General features: G+C 41.9%; 1 protein-coding gene across 1 annotated transcript; it reads right to left on the bottom strand.

The window, feature by feature from the left end:
- Positions 1 to 15,096: 15,096 nt before the first annotated feature.
- LOC126020294 (uncharacterized) lies at positions 15,097 to 17,150 on the bottom strand. Its single transcript, XM_049781732.1, is given in 4 exon segments — positions 15,097 to 15,811; positions 15,813 to 16,076; positions 16,672 to 17,012; positions 17,127 to 17,150. Coding segments are annotated over 4 exon segments (1,344 nt in total).
- Positions 17,151 to 24,365: the final 7,215 nt, after the last annotated feature.

A 24,365-nucleotide genomic window follows, 5' to 3' on the forward strand; every position in this document is an offset into this window, starting at 1 on the left:
CACAACAACATTGCAATGCTATACCATGTTAGACTTAGAAGTCAAAGCTCATTCTGTTAATGTCATGACAAAAGTTCTAATCTATTTTTACTTGTTTATGCCTTCTAATATAATCTAATATTTATGTCCATAGATAGCAACGAAATATGCAACTGCATGCCATGAACTTTTGTTACAGAGCTCATTCATTGAATATGTTATTGAAATCTGTTTTTAACTGTAGGTAGTTTACCATTACACAATAATGCTCGGATTTTAGATTGCTTTTAGGAAAGGAACCTGGAAGCTCAAGACCTGTTAGACAATTTTTTATGGTGTGGACTCCTCCTGATTGTTTTTTTTTTTTAGATTGCTCTATACACAATCTAATGTACAAAGCTTTTCTTCAGTAAAGTTTGCCCTCACCAATAATGATTGGCCTAGACAATGGGAAACGTTTCTATCTGACTTGCCAGCTTTATATTTTTTAAACATTCTGTCCTATTTCACCTGGGTCAGCTTTTCAATTGTAACCTATGAATCGATCCTCAGTGTCTATGTGTGCACATGAGTGTATGTGTTGGCCACCTCAATGTCTGTCTGATATTTTTCTGCAATATGCATAAGGCTTACCACCTTACAACTTCTTTCTTTCTTTATTTGTTGGGCACACCCAGTGACGCTCAGGGGTTACTCCTGACTAGGCGCTCAGAAATCGCTATTGGCTTGGGGGACCATCTGGGACACTGGGGGATCGAACTGTGGTCCATCTTAGGCTAGAACATGCAAGGCAGATGCCTTACGACTTGCGCCACAGCTCCAGCCCCACAAATTCTTTTCTAACGCTCCACTCTCTCAATCCCCTCTTCTATTTTCCCCCATTTAACTCTTTATAACCTCAGTTCTTAACTCGTCAGGAAGCAGAACATTCCCCACTTCAGCCAGCTGCCAACCAATTCCAAAGTAAATAGATTCTCAGCCCAGAAAGAAGCTGCCACTGTTGCTTACTATGCCAGATTCGATTTCTGAGAAGACCCCAGCTCAAGGACATTTTCTGAATATGGCTGCTGGGAGCACTTTTTTAGACTTCACAAGACCAACTCACAGGCTGAATCTGTGATCCTGACTTTATTCCTGTCCCCCCCCCCCGACTATTTTAAAAGACTTAAAGGGACATGTATATCTCCTCTGAATGTTTTTTTAGATGTATTGCCTAAATAGGTATAACCCTTACTATCTTTTTTTGTTTTGTTTTGTTTTTTGTTTTTTGTTTTTGGGCCACACCCTGTGATGCTCAGGGGTTACTTCTGGCTATGCGCTCAGAAGTTGCTCCTGGCTTCTTGGGGGACCATATGGGACACCGGGGGATCGAACCGCAGTCCGTCCTAGGCTAGCGCAGGCAAGGCAGGCACCTTACCTCCAGCGCCACCGCCCGGCCCCCAACCCTTACTATCTTATGTAGCTGCAATTTTCCCAATTTTTAGGATCTATTTAATAAGGAATTCTAGTAGTTTCTCTAGTGTTCTGAGTTTATATTAGAACAAGGATATACGGATTGTTTAGCTTGTTATTTTTACTCCCATATGCACCAGTTGTACCATGTGGCATTTTTCCTTTTTGCATAGGCACGTTAAAATGGGGAAATCTTTTATGTGCAAACAAGTTTTTATCTAATAGCGATAGGAACACATAAATTTTATACTAAAGTTGGGCCTTACACTCTTGTCATAGTGATTTGGCTTAGGCTTCAGAAGATCAGACATTAACCATTCACCCCTGAAACTTGGATCCCATCTATGGAAACAGCATGGTTTTGTAGACCAGCATCAGGAATTGGACTTCAACCAGGGAAGGCCCTATGATGCCCCAGCATCAACTTGCTCCAAAGTGGATTCATATGACACTATGATGACGTGATTAACAGCAACTACATGTTTTCAGGGTTCTCTACATTGCCAACTAATGGTGAGATCAAACAAGAAAACCCTCTGAGTCACCTTGACTTCAACATAGGATCTGTGTATAGAAACCAGGATCTCTAACTACAGAAACCTGTCAGCAACATCCATGATTGTGAAGATTACAGAGAAAGACTTTGAGATTAGACAATTTAGCATACCTGGAACTTATAGTTGGTCTTATGCCAGCATACTTCATGGGTAAGGTCTCCCTGTTTTTAGGCCAAAGGTTTTTCTTTTCTATCATCCCCAAATTTTGCTGTGCCTATGCAACAACTGCCACACACACACACACACACACACACACACACACACACATCTTTGTTATTGCATTTTTATCTCTTATCTTTAAAATAAAAAGTAACAAAGCTACTAAAACTTCTGCTATTGTATTAATAACCATTTTGGAAATACAATAATTTCCACAAATATACTTGCTACTGAGCTTTCTCCTTTCTTCTCTTCCATTTTTTTTTTCAATTTTTCTCAATAACTTTGCTTTCCCTTATCTTGAAACAAATGTATTACCATCAGCTATGTCAACTATGTGATGCATTTTCTTTAAGGAAAAATTTAAAAAATTATAAAAATAAGATGTATACTAGAAACTTCTGAAAATGGAAAGAAGAATATAAGATGTAAGTGCAAAGAATTCTATGTAAAAGCAAAACAAAGACCAACTTAAGAACATACCAAAACTATTCCATAGTCCATGGACACTTTTCTTTACCTAGAACCTAGGTCCTGACAGTTCTCGGTCAAATCTATTCCTTCAAATCTTATTAGATACTCTGATTTAGCATCTTGTTTTTGTTTTTGTTTTTGGTCTTTGGTTTTTGGTTTTTTGGGTTTCACCCAGCAGCCCTCAGGAATTACTCCTGTCTCTGTGCTCAGAAATTGCTTCTAGCAGGCTCGGGGGACCATATGAAATGCCAGGGTTTGAACCACTGTCCTTCTGCATGCAAAGCAAATGCCCTACCTCCATGCTATCTCTCCTGCCCAGAATCATCTTGTTAAGACATCTATCTCAGCTGAACTAGCACATGAAAGAGCTAGTCTCGTTGTACAAGAAATCTACAAGATACTAAGAGTTGAAGAAATTAACTCATCAAAGTGAGAGGAAATTTTAAAATAGCAATAAAAACAAGCATAGAGACAAGGAATAAATTTTGTTTTCTTAAAGATGTTAAATGTAAAAATTACAACCAATATTGTATAGCTCAAAATAAATAAATAGTTTACTCTAAACAGTTATTAGGTTTTTGGCCTACAGTAAATTTCATTCTTTTTTTAAAATATAAACTTGCAGGGCTGGCGAGGTGGCGCTAGAGGTAAGGTGTCTGCCTAGCAAGTGCTAGCCAAGGAAGGACCGTGGTTCGATCCACTGGCATCCCATATGGTCCCCCCCAAGCCAGGGGCAATTTCTGAGCGCTTAGCCAGGAGTAACCCCTGAGCATCAAATGGGTGTGGCCTGAAAAAAAGATATATAAATTTGCATTATGATGCTGTCTTATATAACTTTAACTTGTATTTTTGCATAGCTGTCATGTACTGATAAAAACATCCTCACATTTTTTTCTAAATTCCTAGGAAGAAATTCTTGTAGTGTAAATAATCTAGCAGAGATAAATGCAGAAGCATGCACCCTAAAATGATAAAAGTGCATTTTTCTCTCAGTCATAGACCATTGCTATCAGAAGATTGATTCTACAAAGCTCCTTCTAGATTGAAAGCAAATCTTCACCACATTCCCATAATCTCCATGGAATACAGAAAAAGAAATGATGCAAAATGCTCTCTGGTTGGACCAAGCTGAATAGAAGTATACACCACTTCTGTTCATATCCCACCAATGCAATTTCAGTTATAGGTCACACCTAGTTGAAAAGGAACAAGGATATAAAATTAATCTCTGCTGAAAATAAAAGAATCACACAGACACTAGCGTTTTAGCAGCCTAGTTTGGAGACAATTTGTTATGTGGCTGGAGATAAGTACCCTATCAATAGATTGTCTTGTGCCAAGATTAAATAAATCTTGTGTGTGTGTGTGTGTGTCTGTGTGTGTGTGGTTTTTGGGTCACACCCGGCAGTGCTCAGGGATTATTCCTGGTTCCAGGCTCAGAAATTGCTCCTGGCAGGCACGAGGGACCATATGGAATGCCAGAATTTGAACCGATGACCTCCTGCATGAAAGGCAAACGCCTTACCTCCATGCTATCTCTCTGGCCCCAACATTAAATAAATCTTTAACTAAGCAGAACTTTGGGTCCAGAACCATTACTGAACCTTGACCAGAGCATGAAATTCTCTCCCTCAAATGTGACAGCAATGAGACTTAGAAGCAAAGAAAACAGGGACAACTTTTTTACATCCTTTTTAGTTCAGATATAGTCTAGCTTCCAAATTACTGTCACTTAAATGGCTAGATAAAGACCATGCCAAAAGAAAATACGCCATAAAAATGTAAGCAAGATGAATGCAATAGGTCTCAATCTGACCAATAGTCCCCCTTAGCAAGGAGAGAGAATGAAAAGCAGAGTACAAGGGAAAACAAATTTAAAAAGTTATTCAATCTACAATCAAAACCTTGTTTCTCAAAATGTGTTTACTTCCCAGGTATCATTAAATATTCTTCCACTCATATTCCTGCCATGGACATCCTGCTTCTCAGCAATTCTAGTGGGTCATAGCACTACACGATAGGAAAGCAGGAGCACGAGCGGCTGAATATGAAATATGAAATAAATGAAACCACACAGAGAATGTGGGGTCAACACGTTTCTGGCAGGAGTGTGACAAGTTTAATTTTTTGAGCAGGGGAATTTATAGGGGTAAAATTAGCCACAGGTGAAGAATAATTGTAATCACAAAGCCTAGTATAACAATACCAATACGTAAGCTATGCTATGGGTGTGACTATAAAAATTCTAAGTTACAAGAGAGAAGGTCACAGATCAAGGTAACTCTTAGCAAGCTCGCTTTAAATGCAAAATCAGGATTAGGAGAAAATAGGAATGTCTAGAAACTTGGTCTTTCTAGGCTGGACTCTATTGTTTTAGAGGTTAAATGAAGAGAGGTACCAAATCTTTAAGAATGAGCTTCCCTATTTCTAAAGGAGGGTCAAAAGTCAAAATCTGTATTCTGGTTACACCCTTGATTACCAGAAACTGCAGCTGCAAAGGACATATTTGAAAAGGAGAGAAAAATTGTCTTTGCTTTTAGGGCTGATTATCCAGAAAAAGGGGTTCTCAAAATAAACTTTGGTGCTGGAATTTCTGAGCCAAATTATTTGATAGAGGCTATGATTTTGCCTGATATATACAAAGGAGAGATCGTCAAATCCTGGCTGAAAATGTAATGCCAGGCGTCTCTTTGGAAATTCCTCAACCATCCACAGCGGGCCTTTTGAGGAACCTCATGGGGTTAAATTAGTTCTACCCACCAGGAAAATCTGAGGATACATCTGGTGGGCTGAGCCCCCCTAAACGCTTAGGCATGCCCTGGCATATTCCCACGTTAGGACTTCTGTGGGCCAGATAGTACAGTGGGTAGGGCAATCGTCTTGAACTTAGTTGACCTGGGTTAGATTCCCTAGCACCACCTGTGATTCCCTGAGTGCCACTAGGCATAATGACTGGATGTAGAACAAGGGCTATACCCTAAGCACCACTAGGGGTGCCCCCCCAAGTCATTACTAAATAAAGAGCCATGCATTGAAGTTGGAGACCTGATTCCAAGTTCTCTCTGACATATATTTTCACTTTTCACTCAAAAACACAAAAGAAAACCTGAATTATGACAGTGATAGTAGGAAATGATTAGTCTAGATAAGAATTGAGAGCTGAATGGAGATAAAGTGATATGTAGGATATCCCTTCAGTAATAAATTGCAAATCACAGTGTCTAAAAGAAAAAATTGGAGAAAGAGAGAGACAGAGAAGAAAAATGTCTGACACAGAGGCAGGCAGGGTAGAGGGCTGAGGGGAAGGCTGAGGGGGAGAGCAGGAGGGAAACTGAGGATACTGGTGGCAGTTAATGTGCGGTGAAGGGTACTAGACATTGTACTACTGAAAATCATGAACAACTTTGTGACTATGGGGAAAAAACTATTATGAAAAACCTTATAACCACTGTGTTTAAATAAGGCAATAAAAAAACTGGAACCATCTGCAGGTTCATTATCTGCAATAGGGAACACCAACCCATGCCCTTATCTGTAGTGATGAATTATTTGAATGTGGTTGACACGTGTAAGAGATCATGATTGTGGAGAGAAAGCACTGTTTTGGCAATTCTTACACCATTGTATTCACAGCATCTGTTCTGCACAATATTGATTTTCATTGAGGTCTCCTGTCAAGGACTATGGGACTAAGAATATAGAAATGAACCAAGAAAATTCTATCAACACTGTTGCATGAAGTTGAGTCCACTGCTGATAATTCCAGGGTCCCCAAATATCTCCCAAATTGAGAAACTAACTCCCCTTCTCAGGGAGACCTTGGCAATAATCATCCACAATAAATGATCCAAACAAAGAGGTTTTGGGGGACAAAAGGTTTGGCCAAAAGAGCCTATTCCTCCCTGGTTCAATCTCTCTCCACCAAAAATGTGTCTTCTTCCCCCTCTGTTACTCTCTTCTCCCCTTTATATCTTCCCTCTCCAACTGCCTCTCTCCAACTCCCTCTGACCAACTGCCTCTGTCCAACTGCCTCAGCCCAACTGTCTCCTTAGGCCTCCCCTCCAAGCTCCTTTATTTCTAAATACAAAATAAATACAATACATAAAATAAAAATTACTTTCTTCTTTAGACATGGATTAATGGAGACAGAGGGTTTGGCCTAACTTTGCACTCCAGAATCACTCTTAGCAGTGCTTAGAAACTCATGTGTGATGCCAGAAATTAAACCATGTTTGTCCATGTGAAAGAATGTTTTTTAATGTATGTGCTTTCTCTCTGCTCCCGAACCACTTTTTCCTGTTGTGACTTATCCAAAGGTTTCACTATCATAATGAACCCAAGTTCCATCTAAAAACAAAAAACTGTAATAGTGACATTAGTCACAAAGTATGTAATTAAGCCCTTTACTGTAATTAGCTATCCTACTGTGGGCTAAATCCACCAAAAGAAAAAAATTTAATCTTGCTTCTACCTTCTAAAATGTCAGTGTGACTTCTAAGGACCTTTGTTCTCCATCTGTGACTGAAAATTTTAATCATAGTATCCCAAGATCTAACCAAACACAATTCTCAGCATTTTACAAAGGTCACCCTAAGATTCTGAGACTATCACACACTTGTAGGATAGTCCTATTTTCACATTTCCAAACTCAGCACTAAAGATTTTGTCCTCTTTCCATGTAATCCCATTATATCCATCTCCTGGCCTATAGTAGGTGTCAAAGCATATTCTAGTCAAAGTATAATTGAGTAAATCACAAATAACTTTAAGCATGGGTGGTACCTTAGCTGAGAAAATTTACCAACTAATTTTTCAGGCTCGGAATTTATGGCAACCTTTCAGCATTAGTATAGAGTAAAGAAAACTTAGCCATAAAAATAATTTGATAGGGGCTGAAGAGATAGCACTGCCTTGCAAGCAGTAAGAGGGTGGTTCGAATCCCGGTACCCCATATGGTCCCCCGAGCCTACTGGGGGCAATTTCTGAGCATAGAGCCAGGAGAGTAAGCCCTGAGTGCTGCTGGGTGTGACCCCAAAAAATTTGATAAAGACTAATAGATAAACCTGTGTATGTCCTATGGACCAATGTGCTGATGTACACAAAGGTAGATGTACAATGTTAATAAAATGACTCACAAGCACTCCAGATCCTTTAAAAAATCCAGTATCTAGAAATATATTCAGATTGTTGTTATAATTTTACTACTAATCTGCTAGAAAATCACTGTTTATATTTAGATCAAATTGCTCTCAATCCTAGACTTCTAGTGAGCCAAGGGAATCCTTAAAACATATACATGATCAGGCCATCAAAATTCTGTGTAACTTAAATTCTATACTGAAAGGAAGAGAATCATTTTGGTGCTACAAAGCTAGCTATGGGAACAAGGAGGAAAAGAGTTAATAGGATACTAAAAGCTGTAAAAGCAAAAACACACTGAGAAGGGTAGACTGTGTGCAAGAGAAAAAATAACCCATGCAATCTTCCAGGTCAACAGATAGCCCTTGAGAAGTGTGCCAATCTTAGCAATCTGAATGCGAGCTGTTTATGACCTCAGATGTCACTTACAAGCAATATTTATGGAATGTTCTTGAGCTAAATACACAAAAGGCACAGAAAAGCCAAGTTTCCTACCAGTAGACAGTGACCCTATTAGTCAAAGACTTTAATAATAAGCAAAGTAAATATTGCTTTCCAAAAGTAATAAGAGCTATGAATAATGTTGATTAAAGAAACATTGATAGTTGAAAAATGTAGGCACAATCTTAGATTAGTTTTTCAAAGACAGCTTCTCCAGGAAGATATAGTCAAGGATATGAGCAAAGAAATAAAAAATAAAGTGGGGAAAGATTCGGCATAAAGAGGGTCCTATGCAGTGTTTAGAAGAAATGCATGGACCATCATAGGGAGCGGATGGTGACTAAATGACTAGAGAGCAGTTAAAGATTACGTAAATTCCTCCCATGACATTTTATTGAGACTAATTACATTCAAGTTCGTTAGAGTTTAAAACTCTACCTGAAAATCTATCATTCTTCATATGCTGCTACTCTAGTCCCTATGTCCTTTACTGTGTAGGTTTCATTCATAATGGTCAAGAACAATGAACTTACCATAGTTTTATATAATAAAACAAATTTAACTGGTTAGTATATGTGCAAGAATTGATGCTAATCAAGGGAAGAAGCCTTATTACATTATTGATTATTATATTTTTGATAGACTGATTGTCAAGGTAATTAAATTGCATTATTTGATATAACTGTCTAGCTCCCTCTTTGGTTGAATACAAGGAAACCCCTTGTGTTCTTTACGCTCTCCAAAACAGTCTTTTTTATGCACATCCATGCCTGTCCTTTTTTCCAGCCTTGCAAAATTCTACTCCAAGTAGAGTCTTAAAGACAAATGTTCCTATGAGTAATTTTAGAATGAATAAGAGAATAAAATAATTTCCACCTTCTTTTACCCTGGCCAACGTTGCGCCCCAAAAGCTAGGCAATTGCAATGGGAAGGGAGAAATAGCAAGCCTGAATCCTCCAGCTCATCTTGAACGGAGTTGCAGGGTGTGTGCAACTTTTGCCTAAAGGAAAATGAGGTCAGCTATAAATGGAGAGAATAGGATCGCTGTGATGCCAGAAGCTCACCGCTGTGTTTCCTAGGGAGTGATGTTATGTCACAAAGGTGTGGAGGGGACCTTGGAACACAGGACTTGAGAGAAACATAAAACAGAAAAGTTTCATCTTGTTTTCTAATGCATAGACACATCTCAAATGCTAGACTTAGTAAGGTGTGTTTGTTGACATTGCTGGGATCTTGAGGGTTTTATATTTGTTTTTTGTTGTTTGTTTTCTGTTTGTTTTGCATTGGGGTTTTTAATGGATAAAGACAGACTTCATTTTTTTGGTGACAGACTTTTCTTGTGCCCTATATTTGGTTGTAAGAAAGAAAATGATTTTCAGAAAATAGATCTGCCACTCCATGCAGCATAGAAACCTCCATTTTAGAGGAAGCACACCTCCAGATATATCTATTATGATTTTCCTGGAGCTGTGAGCTGATATTCCCCCAAGAAAGATTTTAGCCAGCAGGCCTGTTGGTGGATGTTAATTATACCCCTATGTGGATTACTGGCAATATTTCTGATATTCATGACATGATAGTGACATTACAATTTCTTTCTTACTATCTGACACATTCTCTCCCTTGCAAAAATACAGGCCTCAGTAAATGACTCAGGGAAATTTTCAGCACCAAAACTCTGCTAGTTTCCCCCACTGACCAGATAAATCTGCATTTCTAAAGCAAAGTGGTCAGTGAAACTGCAAACCCGTTTTTCTAGTTTCAGCTTCTAGTTAGTAAAAAATAGTTCCTTTTTTCCTTGCTAGTTGCTATGGGCTAGCCCCCAAATTGTACCAAAACAAGTTTTTCATTTTTTGTCATAAGACCCTCCTTTCTAAACTAGAACACCCCCTTCTCCTTATGTTACATTCTCCCTTTTAGCTCGGGATTCTTTTCACCTGTATTGGCTAGTTTTTGATATGTATATTTTAGGGCCTGCCTTTTGTCAATGCCGAAATGCCTTTTATACCAGAGACTTGTATATATGTTACCAGCATGGAAGAGTAAAAATTGTCTCACATCTATTGAAGACGCGGGTCTCCATACAATTTATTTTGTGTATTTCATTATTTCATATTTCATATCTGGCCACTTGTGTACCGCTTCCCTCTCTTGAAGGATTTTATACCCACTAGAGATGCTGAGATGCAAGAAGCCTGTAGCATAGCTCCTCCTTAAAATTGTAAAAACTATCCTCATCTATGATGTATTTGGAACAATTTTTGGAACCTTATTTTTTTCTGCCCTTTTTCCTTCATACATCCTTGAAGGTTCAATTAAAAATAAATGGAGGTTAAAATTAAAATTTAATTAGAATAGCTGTTATTTGTTGTGAAAGGTTTGGCAGTCCAGGTGCTTCTCTGACGTGGAGAAATGAAGAGACAGTCACTCAGGCAAAAGCTCAAGTGGGGTTCTTTATTCTGGCTGGCCAGGGTTCAATGTTTGTTCTGTTCTACGTTCGTTCTTTTATACCATAAGAAGGGGGAGAGGGAAGAAAGGGGTAGTGACAACTTCCTTAAGGACGGGACATCTGCCAAGGTAATACGAGTTATTGGTGGGGGCGGGGTAGTGATGACTTCCCTTTTCAATTAGAAGCCAGTGTGATCGGGGGCCTCCATTTCCTGATAATCCTGGTCAAAATTTCCTGCGTGAGCTAATTCTTGGTATTGTTGGCGTAATACCATAAGCTTGACTTCCCCAAACTGAGCTCAAATGAACGTGGTGAGGTGGCTGATTATGCATGGTCCAATGGCTACCAGAAGTAAGAGGCCCAAAAGGGGCCCCAGTAGGGGTATTAGATAGGGGAGAATCCCACCTCATAAAGACCATAAGGGACCTTCTAATAGCTCCTTTCTTCTTTTGGCCAGCTCCTCTTTATGGTGTTTGATTCTGTGCTGCACTATTCCCGATTTGATGGTATAAAAACAACATTTTTCTTGCAAGGCCACGCAAAGCCCTCCTTTCTCTGCCAGGATTAAATCTAACCATCGCCTGTTTTGTAATACTACATCAGCCATAGAGTCGAGCTGATCCTGCAGATCATTAATAGATTTATATACCGTCTCCACATCTGAAATTAACTTTTGCGAGAGTTTGTCATACCTATCCATTGATATTGCTAGTCCTGTTCCCCCAGTCGCTAATCCACCTGTTACCCCAAGCCCCACCAGTAGGGGCAGGAGCACCACAGCTCGTCGAGACAGACGAGTGCCGCCTAAGAGGTCTATGCTAGGCAGAGGGATGGGCTCTGTCCCCAGGATGATGTCAATGTTGGGAAGTATTAATGCTGGGGCACAAATTCCAGTCCAGTTTTGGAGTAGAAGAGAGTAAGCCAAATTTCCCCCCACAAATCCATACCAGTCCCGGAGGTAAGCACCCTGGGCTAGGAGGGGCAGGTAGGACTTCTGAGCACTGAGAGGCTCCCACAGGATCTAGGTCTACAGATTCAGTGCCATTATGCAAATAGCAAACAGAAGATTCAAAGCTAAGAGGAACTACCTTAAAGGGTTTGACATAAGTACAACTAAAAGAAGCAAAGGTTAGATTACCTAGTTGGACAGGGACAGCCAGAGGCCAAATTTCCCCCATCTTCATACAAAGCCAACAATCAGCAGCTAAAGAAGGGTTAGAAAAATTAAGAAGTTTGTGAGTTTCCTCTAGGATGCTCTGAGTATTTGGATCTAACTTCTCAGCAGGCATCCGGGGTCAAAGGGAAGGATGCTGGGGCCACTAAGGCATTAGGGCCTCCACCTCCTTTGTAGCCCAGTCTATGACCTCCTTCTGTCTGTTGCCCCCCCCCATCTGAGATGTGAACGGGTGCCTTTAGGGGCCAACAGACCAAGTCTCCCACTTCGGCCATGCAACTTACAGCAGCATAGGGGGACTTATGGCTATTAACTGTCTACCCCCCTCCCAAGCTCCCCCTGTAAGTTTCGGTGAGCTTGGCCATGAGATATGCTTTGTTATATTTGGAACACTCTCGATACTCCCCATAGCACTAAGAGCATTCAGCAGGGCATTTTCTCCCTGAAAAGGGAGGCAAAGGCTGAGGGTTTTTTTTACACACCCATTCCGGCTTCCCCCTCCCAACATAGGAAGAAATAGGGGGCTGGAGGTAAGCAGCTCTAGTTCCACAGTCTACTGATTGAGTGTATAGAAGCCTACTGTTGAGTTGATAGCCCCCCCCCCTGCAGTCACAGGGGTTTCCATATAGTCTTTTTACCAATTCATCCAGGTGTACAGCCTGATTGAGTCCTCCCACAACAAGTGCCAAGAGGAGCATTGACAAAGTCAGTGAGCGCATCAGGGCTGGAGTGTGTCCGCTGGACCCAAATCTTGAGGGGATTCTCAGTACTCTCCACTTTCCACTCATCATGATTGAGATTAGCAGGGGCAGGTTTTAGATGAGAGGCGTGAACCCAGGAAGCAATGCAGTCCACCTTAACAGCAGTTGGGGTGATCAGAAGGACGACATAAGGTCCTTTTCACTTAGGCTCTAATGTCTGCGCGCAGTGCCGTCTCACCAGGACCTGGTCTCCCGGCTTGAAGGGGTGAGGCACCGTCAGTTCTCCGGGTTCATATGCCTGTCTGAGTCCCTTCCAGACTTGGCTTTGTAGGGCAGCAATGGAGGCCAGCCGAGCTGCTAGGGGAGTGGAAGGGGGAGAAAAAACATCATAAGGCTCAGAAAGCATTCAGACCGGGGGGGGGGAGGGGGGGCACCAGACAACACTTCAAAGGGGGTTAATTCACACAAAGAAGGCAAGAAGGTATTTCTTGCCCTGAAGAGGGCAGAAGGTAGGAGGGTGGTCCAGTCACCAACACCAGTCTCTAGAGCAGTGGTCCTCAAACTATGGCCCGCGAGCCACATATTGTATTTGTATCTGTTTTGTTTCTTCATTGCAAAATAAGATATATGCACTGTGCATAAGAATTCGTTCATAAGTTTTGTTTTTACTATAGTCAGACCCTCCAATGGTTTGAGGGACAGTGAACTGGCCCCCTGTTTAAAAAGTTTGAGGACCCCTGCTCTAGAGATAATTTGGTTAGAGTCTCCATAATTGTTCTATTCATCCTTTCTACCTGCCCTGAACTCTGGGGGTGATATGCACAATGCAGTTTCCAATTGATCCCCAGGGTCTTGGCTAATCCCTGACTTACCTGGGCCACAAAAGCAGGTCCGTTGTCTGACCCAATTATCTGAGGAAGTCCAAACCTGGGGAAGATGTCATCTAATATCTTCTTAGCCACCACCAGGGCTGTTTCCTTCTTGCATGGATAAGCTTCCACCCATCCTGAAAAGGTATCTACAAAGACTAGCAAATACTTTAGTCCATATTTGGCAGGCTTGATCTCAGTGAAATCATTCTCCCAATGTTGGCCTGGTCTCTCCCCTCTTTCTGGTCCTCATCTTGGTAGGATAGGCTGACAGGGTCGGCAGGATCTTACAATTTTTTCAGCCATTTCCTTTGGCCTCTCCGGTTTGGGTGCCCGGGGCCATTCTCTAATTAGCTCCATCATTTTTCTGGCCCCTAGATGGGTGAGTTGGTGAAGAGTTTGCAGATACTGATTGACTTCTTGTACTTTGTCAGAAGGAAGGAGTCTACAGTTGACACTGGAGGGAGGTTGTAGGGTTCAATAACAGTAAGCACAGATGCCCCCCTTCGTGTGGGATGCTGCTGCCTTTGCCGCTCCATCAGCTCTTTGGTTCTCGAACAAAACTGTCCCTTTGCCCGATCGATGACCTGGACAGTGAACTATGGCCAGTTCTTTGGGTAGGAGTAGAGCCGATAAAAGATGCAGTATCTCTTCTTTGTTTTTTTTTTTTCCTGCAGAGGTCAGGAGTCCTCTCCTTTGTAGATAGCGCCATGGACATGGGCAGTTTCGAAAGCGTACCTGCTATCCATGTAGATAGTTGCTCTTTTTCCCGCTGCCATTTCCAGTGCTCTCGCTGATCAGAGGTTCCCTCTTTTAGGCGCTGGGACCAGATAATGTCATGGTCACTCACCACTGCAGCTGCGGTTTGCCTCTCCCCATTCTGGAGGAAGCTACTTCCGTTTGTGTACCATATGACTCAGAGTTCCTTAATGGTTGGTCCTGTAGGGCCCTCCGTGGCCCACTCTCTTTAGCCAGCAAATTCTGGCAGTTATGCAACACTGGTGTCTCTGACCCTTCAGGGAGCAGGGTGGTCAGATTTAGGGTCACAGGTAGGCCAATGGTTATTCTGCCTTTGTCTAGAAGGATACTCTGATAGCATTTGAGAGCCAATGGTTGGAGGGCTGCCAAATTATACTTTCCAGAGCATGAGGGGCTATTATACTTACCTTCTGTCCCACGGAAATTTTATCCACATCCTTTACCAGCAGTGCAGCTGCGGCTATTGCCCTCAAGCATTTAGGCCACCCGCTAGCCACTGAGTCTAGTTTCTTTGATTGGTAAGTAACTGGCCTTTTCCAAGGACCTAGCGTCTGCATAAGCACTCCCCTTGCCATTCCCCGTTTCTCTTCTAGATATAAGATAAAGGGCTTGCTAGCATCAGGGAGAGCCAGGGCTGGGGCTGTGAGCAGAGCTGTTTTGATAGAGTCAAACGCCTTCTGGCACTCATTGGTCCACTCTAACTTGGCATCCCCCTTCATTAAGGGGATATAGTAGGGCTGCCAGACTGGCAAAACCAGGGATCCAGAGGCTGCAGAAACCTGCTGTCCCCAGAAACTCACGTAACTGCTGGTGGGTGGTAGGCACTGGGATTTGTGCAACGACCTTCTTCCGGGCTTCCGTCAACCATCGTTTTCCCTCTCATAGCGTGTATCCCAGAAACATCACCTCTCTCTGGCACAGCTGCGCCTTCTTGGCTGATGCTCTACCCTAGTCGAGCAAGTTCCTTTAGCAGGTCATGGGTGGCCTGCTTGGAATCCTCTTCAGATTTTCCTGCAATTAAACAATCGTCCACATACTGTAGCATAGTAACCTGGGGATGCTGGCTGCGGAAGAGACTTAAGTCTTGGTGCAAGGCCTCATCAAAGATGGTAGGGGAGTTCTTAAATCCCTGGGACAATCTGGTCCAATTTAGTTGACCCGAAATTCCTGCCTCCGGATCACTCCACTCAAAAGCAAATAAGGGTTGACTGGCCGGATGTAGAGACAGGCAGAAGAAAGCATCCTTTAAGTCCAGTACAGTGTCCCATACTCTTTCAGGGCTTAAGGTGCTGAGATTATATGGGTTAGGCACAGTGGGATGGATGACTTCCACTTGGCTGTTAACTGCCCTTAGGTCCTGTACTGGCCAATAGCCCCCAGTCCCAGGCTTTTTAACTGGGAGTAGTGGAGTATTCCAGGCTGACTGACACTGTACTAGAAATTTCTGTTGGAGAAGTTTCCGAATATGAGGAGTTATGCCTTTCTTCACTTCCTGACTCATGGGGTACTGTCTGACTCGCACATGGATAGCAGTAGCTTTCATCTCAACCACTCTTGGAGCCTGCAAGGTAGACAACCCCAGTCCAGCAGTTTCGGCCCAAGCTTCTGGAACTAGTCTCAACCAAAAATCGGTGTCTTGGTTTCCATGTGGCAAGGGAATATTCATCCTCAGCCCTAATGGTCAGGACAGAGGTGGTAAGTGGCTGGACATTGGGATTTAGAAAAACAATCTCTGGACCAGTGTTTTCAAAAGTTATCTGGGCTCTGAGTTTGGTTAGCAAGTCTCGTCCCATTAGTGGTGAGGAGCAGTTCGGTTTGACCAGGAAAGAATGCTTGATTTCTCCTTTCCCCAAGTCCATAGTCCGGGAAGTAGTCCAAGAACAGTAGCTACTTCCATTAGCTCTTTGTACTAAGGATTGCTTACTAGAGAGAGGTCCCTAAGGCTTCTTTAGGACTGAGTATACTGCCCCTGTGTCAAGTTTAAAGTCTATGGAAGTCCCCTCACCTTAAATTTAGCCCTGACCGGCCCAACCCCCCCTATTCAAAGAGTCCTTGAAGGTCTGGGGGATCATGGGGGTTGGGTGCATTCCCGAGCCCAGTGTCCCCTCTGGCGGTAGCAAGCACATTAGTCCTTGTCAGGAGTCGGCGTCTTCTTGGGCCCAGGTTCCTACGTTTCTGACCTGCTCTAGATCTGTCTACCGCTACTGCCAAGACCCTTGCCAGTTCCTTATTCCTTCTTCAGTCCTTTCGTTCTTCCCTCCTCTCTCTTCCTTCTCTTTTTCCTCGGCTTCCTTTCTTTCTCTGTCCCTCTTCTCCTGCCAGTCGCTCCTCTCTTTCCTCCTTTGTTTCTCTTTTACTGAACACTTTCTCAGCCTCCTTTACTAGGTCCTGTAATGTCTTTCCCTGGATATCCTCCAGCCTCTAAAGTTTTTTTCTAATATCTGCTGCTGACTGCCCTACAAAAGCCATAATGACTGAAGCTTGATGAATTTCGGAGGTTGGATCGAAAGGGGTATACCTCCTATAGGCTTTCATCAGCCTTTCTAGGAAAACCGTGGGAGGCTCGTCAGGTCCCTGTATCACCTCTTTTACTTTGGCCTGATTGGTGGGCTTCCTAGCCACTTCCCGGAGACCTCTCATGAGAGTCTGGCGATAGGTGGACAGGCTCCCCCTACCTTCGTACATGCTGGGGTCCCAATTCAGTCTCCGCAAGGGGAAAGCATCATCAATAACATCAGGTCTGGTTGTTACCAAGCCATCTAATCCTATTACATTCTTCCGGGCTGCTGCCAATATGTGATCCTGTTCTTCAGTAGTGAACAGGGCACAAAGCAGCTGCTGGCAGTCGTCCCAGGTAGGCTGGTGGGTGTTTATCAGAGAGTCTAAAAGATTAATTAACTAGTGGGGTCTTCAGGAAAAAAGGGATGGTTAAGTTTCCAATTAAAGAGGTCAGAAGAGGAAGAGGGCCAATACAGGAGGGTAGGCATCTCCCCCCATGGTACACCATAGGCCCTACTGGCCTCAGTGGCATGATTGGCAAAGCTCAAAATGCCGGATCTCTCTGTTTTCTGTGGGTCCCCGTGGCTGGCCCTGTTCAGCTCTCATCTGGCATGAACTCAGGGGGTGATGGAGGCAAGGAGGAGGAGGAGGGGGAGGATTCTGATGGGGAACAGGGTTCTGCTGCACAAGTAGATGGGTGGTAAGGAGGGGGGTCAAAGAGAAGCAGGTTCATGGTGTCAGGGTAAATGCGAGGCATAGCTCGCTCTTCCTTAGGCTTTGATTCTGACACCCCCTCCGCCTTCATGGGTAGTATCGAACGCTCCCTGGTAGGTACACGATGTCCTTCACTCTGCGAACTAGGAAAACATGGAGAGACCCCCCCCCCCCGTGGCCATCCAATCTGAAAGGTAAGCCACTCAGCAGCACAACAGGTCTGCCACTTGCCCTTTTTGATGCCCAGGGAACGATTTTGTGTGCGAGTCCTTACTTATGACCAGTGGTCCTGAGTAAGAGACAAAGGGGTAGTTTGCTGCTGACCCATAATGGGAGTAGAAAAATCAAAGGAGTAGATGAGAGAAAAATGGGAGGGGACAAAGGAAGTAAGGAAAGAAGAGTTCAAGGAAATAAAGCCAACACACAGCTACACAACCTACATACTTACACAAAAGAAAAAACAAAAATCTCAAAAACTAAGATCTCCAATTAATAGAAATAGGGTCCACCATGGCAGCCCGGGAACGTCTTCCCACTGCAGCAAAAATCGAACTCCTGGGGCGCCTCCAGGGTCATGACCTATAGTTTTGAACCCGTAAGTTCACTACTACCCAGGAACCACATCAAGTGGGGGACTTTCAAGCCCTCAGTCACACTTCCACCAATCCCCTATTTCTATTTTCAATACACATCAAGTCACAACCAACAACACAAGATATACTGCTAGTTTCAACACACATCAAATCATAACTAACAACACGAGACACACTGCTTAGAACCCACTGAGTAGTCTGTTCACCACCCCGCTCCGGACAGATGAAGGACTCCTGGCTGGCTTGCCAATGAAAGGCTCAGCAGTCTAGTTACTGCTCTGATGTGGAGAAATGAAGAGACGGTCACTCAGGCAAAAGCTCAAGTGGAGTTCTTTATTCTGGCCGGCCAGGGTTCAATGCTTGTTCAGAACCGAAGAGGGGCAAAGGACCACCTGGCGTTCTACATTCATTCTTATATACCATAAGAAGGGAGAGGGGGAAGAAGGGGTAGTGACGACTTCCTTAAGGGAGGGACATCCTGGGGCCGGAGAGATACCTGGAGGTAAGGCATTTGCCTTTCATGCAGAAAGTCATCAGTTCGAATCCCAGCATCCCATATGGTCCCCTGTGCCTGCCAGGAGTAATTTCTGAATATGGAGCCAGGAACCCCTGAGCACTGCCGGGTGTGACCCAAAAAACACCAAAAAAAGGGGGGGGGCGGGACATCTGCCAAGGTAATATGAGTTATTGGTGGGGCGGGGTAGTGATGACTTCCTTTAGGGCAGGACATCCACCAAGGTAATATGAGTTATTGGTGGGGGCAGGGTAGTGATAACTTCCCTTTTCAGTTGCAACCTGATTATAGGCCAATATATTACCTCAAATCCTTCTAAGACAAGATAGCTAAAGCTCTCTTCCAGTTGAGGAAACTGAGATTCCATTCCTGGAAGTTTTTCTGAGTTGATATCTTGCTGACTACAAAAGAGATAAACTTTGATCTTTTAATGATGCCCAGAGAGAAATAAATCTGTCCTAGTACAGCCTTTTGCATGGGTTTGTACCCTAATAAAGTCACAATGCTCCAAACTTTGTTAAGAGTGAACTGAGTGTCTTCTATGAAGAGGCATTAAGGAGAAAGAAAATGAGTACAGGGCATGTGTACAAAATGAAAAAAAAATGGAGAGAAAGAAAAATGCACAAATGGATTTAAACCCAATAAATTCTTTGTTTTTTGTTTTTGTTTTTTTGGGGCCATACCTGTTTGATGCTCAGGGGTTACTCCTGGCTATGTCTCAGAAATCGCTCCTGGCTTGGGGGGACTATATGGGTCGCTGGGGGATCAAACCGGGGTCCGTCCTACGCTAGCGCTTGCAAGGTAGACACCTTACCTCTAGCGCAACCTTCCGGCCCCCAATAAATTCTTAAACATGGGTACTTGGTGACTTTTATAATTTTTCAAAAATGTCCAGATAGAGATGGGCACCTTGATCCATTCTACTTCCCAGCACTATACCTTTGGTTCAGTTTCCTCACTAAATGTGAATCTCAGTTAAATTGTCATGTTCATTAAAACCTTAAAATACACCAATATCTATGCCCAAACAATCTCAACTATAATGAGTAAACAAATCTTTGTTGTAGATGTGACCATTTACATTTTACCACACAGGAGGACTTTAGGCATTTAGTCTCAAGATATACTTAGGTGAATTAGGTAAATTGGAATCTGCTATATGAAAGGCTATATCAACAGGCTGTTAAACTGTATCCTTTAAGAAGTTTTATGAAATAAGAAAAGAAAGGAGAATGTTGGTTAAGGAAGCCAAGAGCTTTACTGGGTCCTTTTTAACCAAGTCCTCAACCCTTATATCAGAAAAATGTCACAAAACTCATCATATTTTCTCATCACCAAGGCAATGCAGGTTTTCTTAAAAATTGCATTAAAACTAATGCAGACTTTTCTGTGGAGTGGGGCAAATAACCACTGTGTGGTTTACAAATGAATCAGTTTGGAATAACAAACATCACATTTCACTGCTCATGTTTTACCCAGGGCCTTCAGTTCTACTCTACTCCTTTTTTCTGTCCTTCACTCTCTCCTGCAGCACCCATAAATTCAATATAAGAGCTATTTTTTAAGAGATGTATGATAGTCAAAGTAGCATTCCATTGTAGAGCCAGTTATGTAATAAATGGTCTCACAGGTACTGGGAAGCACTATCATTGCTTATATGACAAATGAGAGAACTAAAACAAAGAAGAGAAAGAACTTTATCTCATCTTGACATTGAAAGGCAAAATCAAGGTGGCAACCCAATTAAGCTAATGCTGTTGCTTTATTCTTTCAGTTATTTTAAAAGACCATCTAATTCTGGAAAATCCCAAGCATCCAGGAAAATGATAGCTGAAAATGTGATAATAAGCTAAGAAATATTCAGAATGTTCAGTCTGGTTCAACTTAAAATAATATCCTTCAGGAAAATCATGTTAAGGAGTCCCCCACAATCACAAAAGTAGTGCATGAGAAGACCCACTATGCACAGAGTATTTTGTATGAGGACCCAAGTTGGCTTTAGGGCATCATTTCTCTGGATGCTCCAATACTGTGGATAAATTGTTCTCCACAAGTCTTTTATCCAGTGAGAAAGCATGTTTCTTTTTTTTTAAATCTGAAGGCATTTATGTAAGAAGTCACAAATGGAACTCTGACCCACCTGTATTTGCATTTCAGAAATTTAAGATCAGAAAGGCAGTTGCATTGATTAACAGCTGTGTTGATCGAGTTAGAGTTGGAAACTCAAAGTTCTAAAGAAGCTCTGGCGCTCAACTGTGTTTCTGGAGACACTGCTCTTATGCCTAGGATTCCAATTTTAAATAATAGCCTTTATATCTTGCCCTTGCTTCTGACATCAGATAATAGAAGGAGAGAGTCCTTAAGCATTTTCTAAGTAAACTACAGCTCAGTTATTAATTTTGTTGTTACTGCAGGCAGGGAGATAGGGGGCCCTGGTCATGTGAATTGGGAAAAACTATGTCTAGAATTCAAACCAGCTCAAAAATCACAAAGGCCTTTGAAATAAAAGACACATATAAGAAGCCTGAATAATCTTTGGCTGAATCTACAAATCCTGACCTTTAAAAGCTGCTTGGGAACTTAAAAGTAGTTTATTTAAAATGGGGAAAACCCAAGTGACAATGACTGGCAATCCTGGGTCCTCCAGTAACATGGCAGCATATAACTTTTAAATGATAAACTTTCAGAAAAGGTTGAAGAGTCAGAGATATTTCTGTTTCTGGAACTCAGAGCTTACACATATTAAACTTTAACTGTGAGGTAGCCATGATAAGAATGAAAATATAGTGAGAAATTTGGGGGGTTTTACCTGGAGCTAGATTCCCTGGGGAATTTATAAATGATGTAAATCTAAGTAACTGTACTAGATGAAATTGGATAATAAATATATCAATGCAGTTATTATTTAAAGTCAGAAAATAAAGTAGATTCAAAAAAGTTCTATAGTGGGTCTAAGAGATGACATGAATAGAGCCTGTTCTCATTTCCTCCTGCAGGCACAGTAACTGCAACTAGATACCCAGTAAACACTACCAGGATGGCTGAGTAATCCCCAGCATCTCAGGACCCAAGCTGCATTGCATCTTTTGACCTTGAATGAACCAACAGTGTTGTTCACTGATAGTCATTGGGCCTCTTAGCCATTTCCTGGGGAATGGCTGCCCTTCTCAAAGAGACTTGTGCGTGGAAAGAGAGGAAAGAAGCCCAACTATTCAAATTTTTGAGTCATCTGTTCTGCATGAGCACAGAAGAACTATCTCAGTTTTGTCTTCTAAAACCATTGTTCACTCACATACTCAGAGCCTAGGACCTGATCCAGAGTCTATGACATACATAACAATGCATGCTACTGTCCTGTGCTGTATCTCTAGTCCTGGAGTTACTACCCTTTCAAAAGACTAAAATTGAGGAGACCAGTATCTTCACACGGAGCAATGATAGATAGAAGAGTAGGAAAGCCTGAGAGCACAAAATCTCTCTGGGAAAATAAGAACTAAGCCTTGTGCTGGGATCCCCATTGTCTGAGCACTAACCCCAGTGAGGTTTGCACTCTTTAAGATATATAAAATAGTGTTTTTTCAAGAGAATCAGAGGATATGGGTGTGGGGTTCAATACAATAGGTGGTTTCCATTCACTGATTGTCCTCAACCACCATCCCTGATACACCTTTCAAGGCTCTATGGGCTTGCTGAGGAGCTTCGCGCATCAGCAATCAGAATGAGTTGTGCCTTTAGAGAAAACTACAATTGCTAAAGAACTGACTGTTGGCAGGCCACTTTGTCCCCTCAAACCCCAGTGGCTTCTGTTGGGCCACTTGGAGATATGGGTGCCTCCAGAGAGAAGGCTGTGCTTCTAGAGAAGAGAAGATGGTGAGCAGCCTTGAGTATCACACTTTGCTTCTTCTGATTGGCTCTGACAGCTTGTAGACAATCTGCCTGACTCTGGATCTGTGAATCCAGCTGAGTGCACAGATTGGTTGCAGACAGCCTGCCTGACTCTGGACCTGTGAATATATGACATGAGCTTGCAGCCTCTTCTGTTATTATCTGAAACTGGAAAATCACTGCTGACCAAGATCAGAGTTAAGCTACAGCTGACAGAACCATAGCAACCATAAACTTCTAGCAAAGCTCTGCTGGCAGTCTCTGCCTTAGTTAACTAAGTACACAGATATTCCTCCTTACTAAGCCAACAAAGAGAGCACACAAGTAGACCTTCACTCTGAGCACTTTCTTAGCCCTCAAACATAAGCTGAGTTCTTCTGCCACTGCTGCATTCTCATTACTGTGTTAAGCTTGAGTCATCTGTTTGTTGACAATATTTTTATTTTTAAAAAAGAAAAAGGAAAAGATAAATAAAAATGCAGCAGTAGGTTTGAAAAACATTAGAAATACTAAACAAATAATTAGCTGAGGGCAGAATCAGCAAGCTGGAAAGATAAAGTATCACGCATCTAAAAAGACCAGCAAAGCATTCTACCTCTTCCCATGAGTGAACTTAAGTGATCTCTAAATGGCTCATATTCATTTGACCCAGAAAACCCTGCAAAGTCATGTAAATCAGGAGTTTCAAATATTCATGCTAATTTTTAAAAGATTCAAAATTGCCCCCACAACAAGTTATGCATATTTCAAAAACACCAACAACAATCTAAAAGAGAAAACATCTCAAAAAAACAATGTGTGCCTTTCTATTATTGTTACAGTGGTGTTAGGAGGAGTGCCCAGAACAAACAAGGATGACACAAAAGGGTTGGTGAGAGGGAAAAAAAGAGTGCTGAATTTTTACTGACATGCTTAAAAATTGATAGAGCAATTATAAACATGAGTATAGAAGTAGGGTCTCTGGTCATTGAACATATTCAGAACAAATCCATCAAAATATTGCTTCACTTCCAGTAGTCATATTTCTATTAAACCCAACATTAATTCTCACTGCTACATTGAGAAGATCCTTAATGGAAAAGCACAGATTATCCCTAAATTCAAAAAGGAAGTTGCATTTCAAAAGAATTATTCAGAAGAAACTGGAGAAACAAAAACTTACAACATTATGAATAACTAGTGATAAAATAATACAAAGTTAAGACAGCTTTTTCAAATAGGCAAAGTGTTTTTAAGAAAAATAGTATAATAGATAAATGTGACTTCAAAAGGAAGATTAGCATCACAGAAAATGAGAGAAAGGCAAAAAAACCATTAAAACAATAATAGGCAAGAATTTCCTTCCTGCTGAAGGAAACAATCAGATCCAGGAAGCTCAGAGTTCTAAAAATGAAGCCAGACACACCAATACACAATAAATTAAAGTGAAAAGTACAAAAGAAATAAAGACACTCCTAAAAACAGTGACAGAAACGCAAAAAAATTCAAGACTGAATTTATATTCAAATTGATGAATTAAAGAGATACCCAAGTAGGTGTCAATCCTAAAGCTAATCCTAACAAAAAAAATACACAAGTATAGGCATAAAGCTATCTATTTTGCCAAATTTAACATTTACCCAATATTTCACTTGTCTTTTGGTCTCTTTTTGATCACAACAATGCTTAACAGCTAAAACCTACATATTTATCTATCCTAACCCTAGCCCGAATGGTAGGATGATTCTTTTTTTTGGGGGGGGGGGGTCAAACCCAGCAGCACTCAGTGTTACTCCTGGCTCTAAGCTCAGAAATCGCTCCTGGCAGGCTCATAGGACCATATGGGATGTCAGGATTTGAACCACAGTCCTTCTGCATGCAAGACAAACGCCTTACCTCCATGCTATCTCTCTGGCCCCCTACCATGATTTTTAATAATCCTGACTTGCACTAATGACCTGTTGGGACCTGAATTCTGAACAAGGAGGCTTTGTTTGTAAAATCACATGGCAGGCTTCTTCTTAGGTT

The sequence above is a fragment of the Suncus etruscus genome, chromosome 10, assembly GCF_024139225.1.
Source record: "Suncus etruscus isolate mSunEtr1 chromosome 10, mSunEtr1.pri.cur, whole genome shotgun sequence".
NCBI classification, from domain to species: Eukaryota; Metazoa; Chordata; class Mammalia; order Eulipotyphla; family Soricidae; genus Suncus; species Suncus etruscus.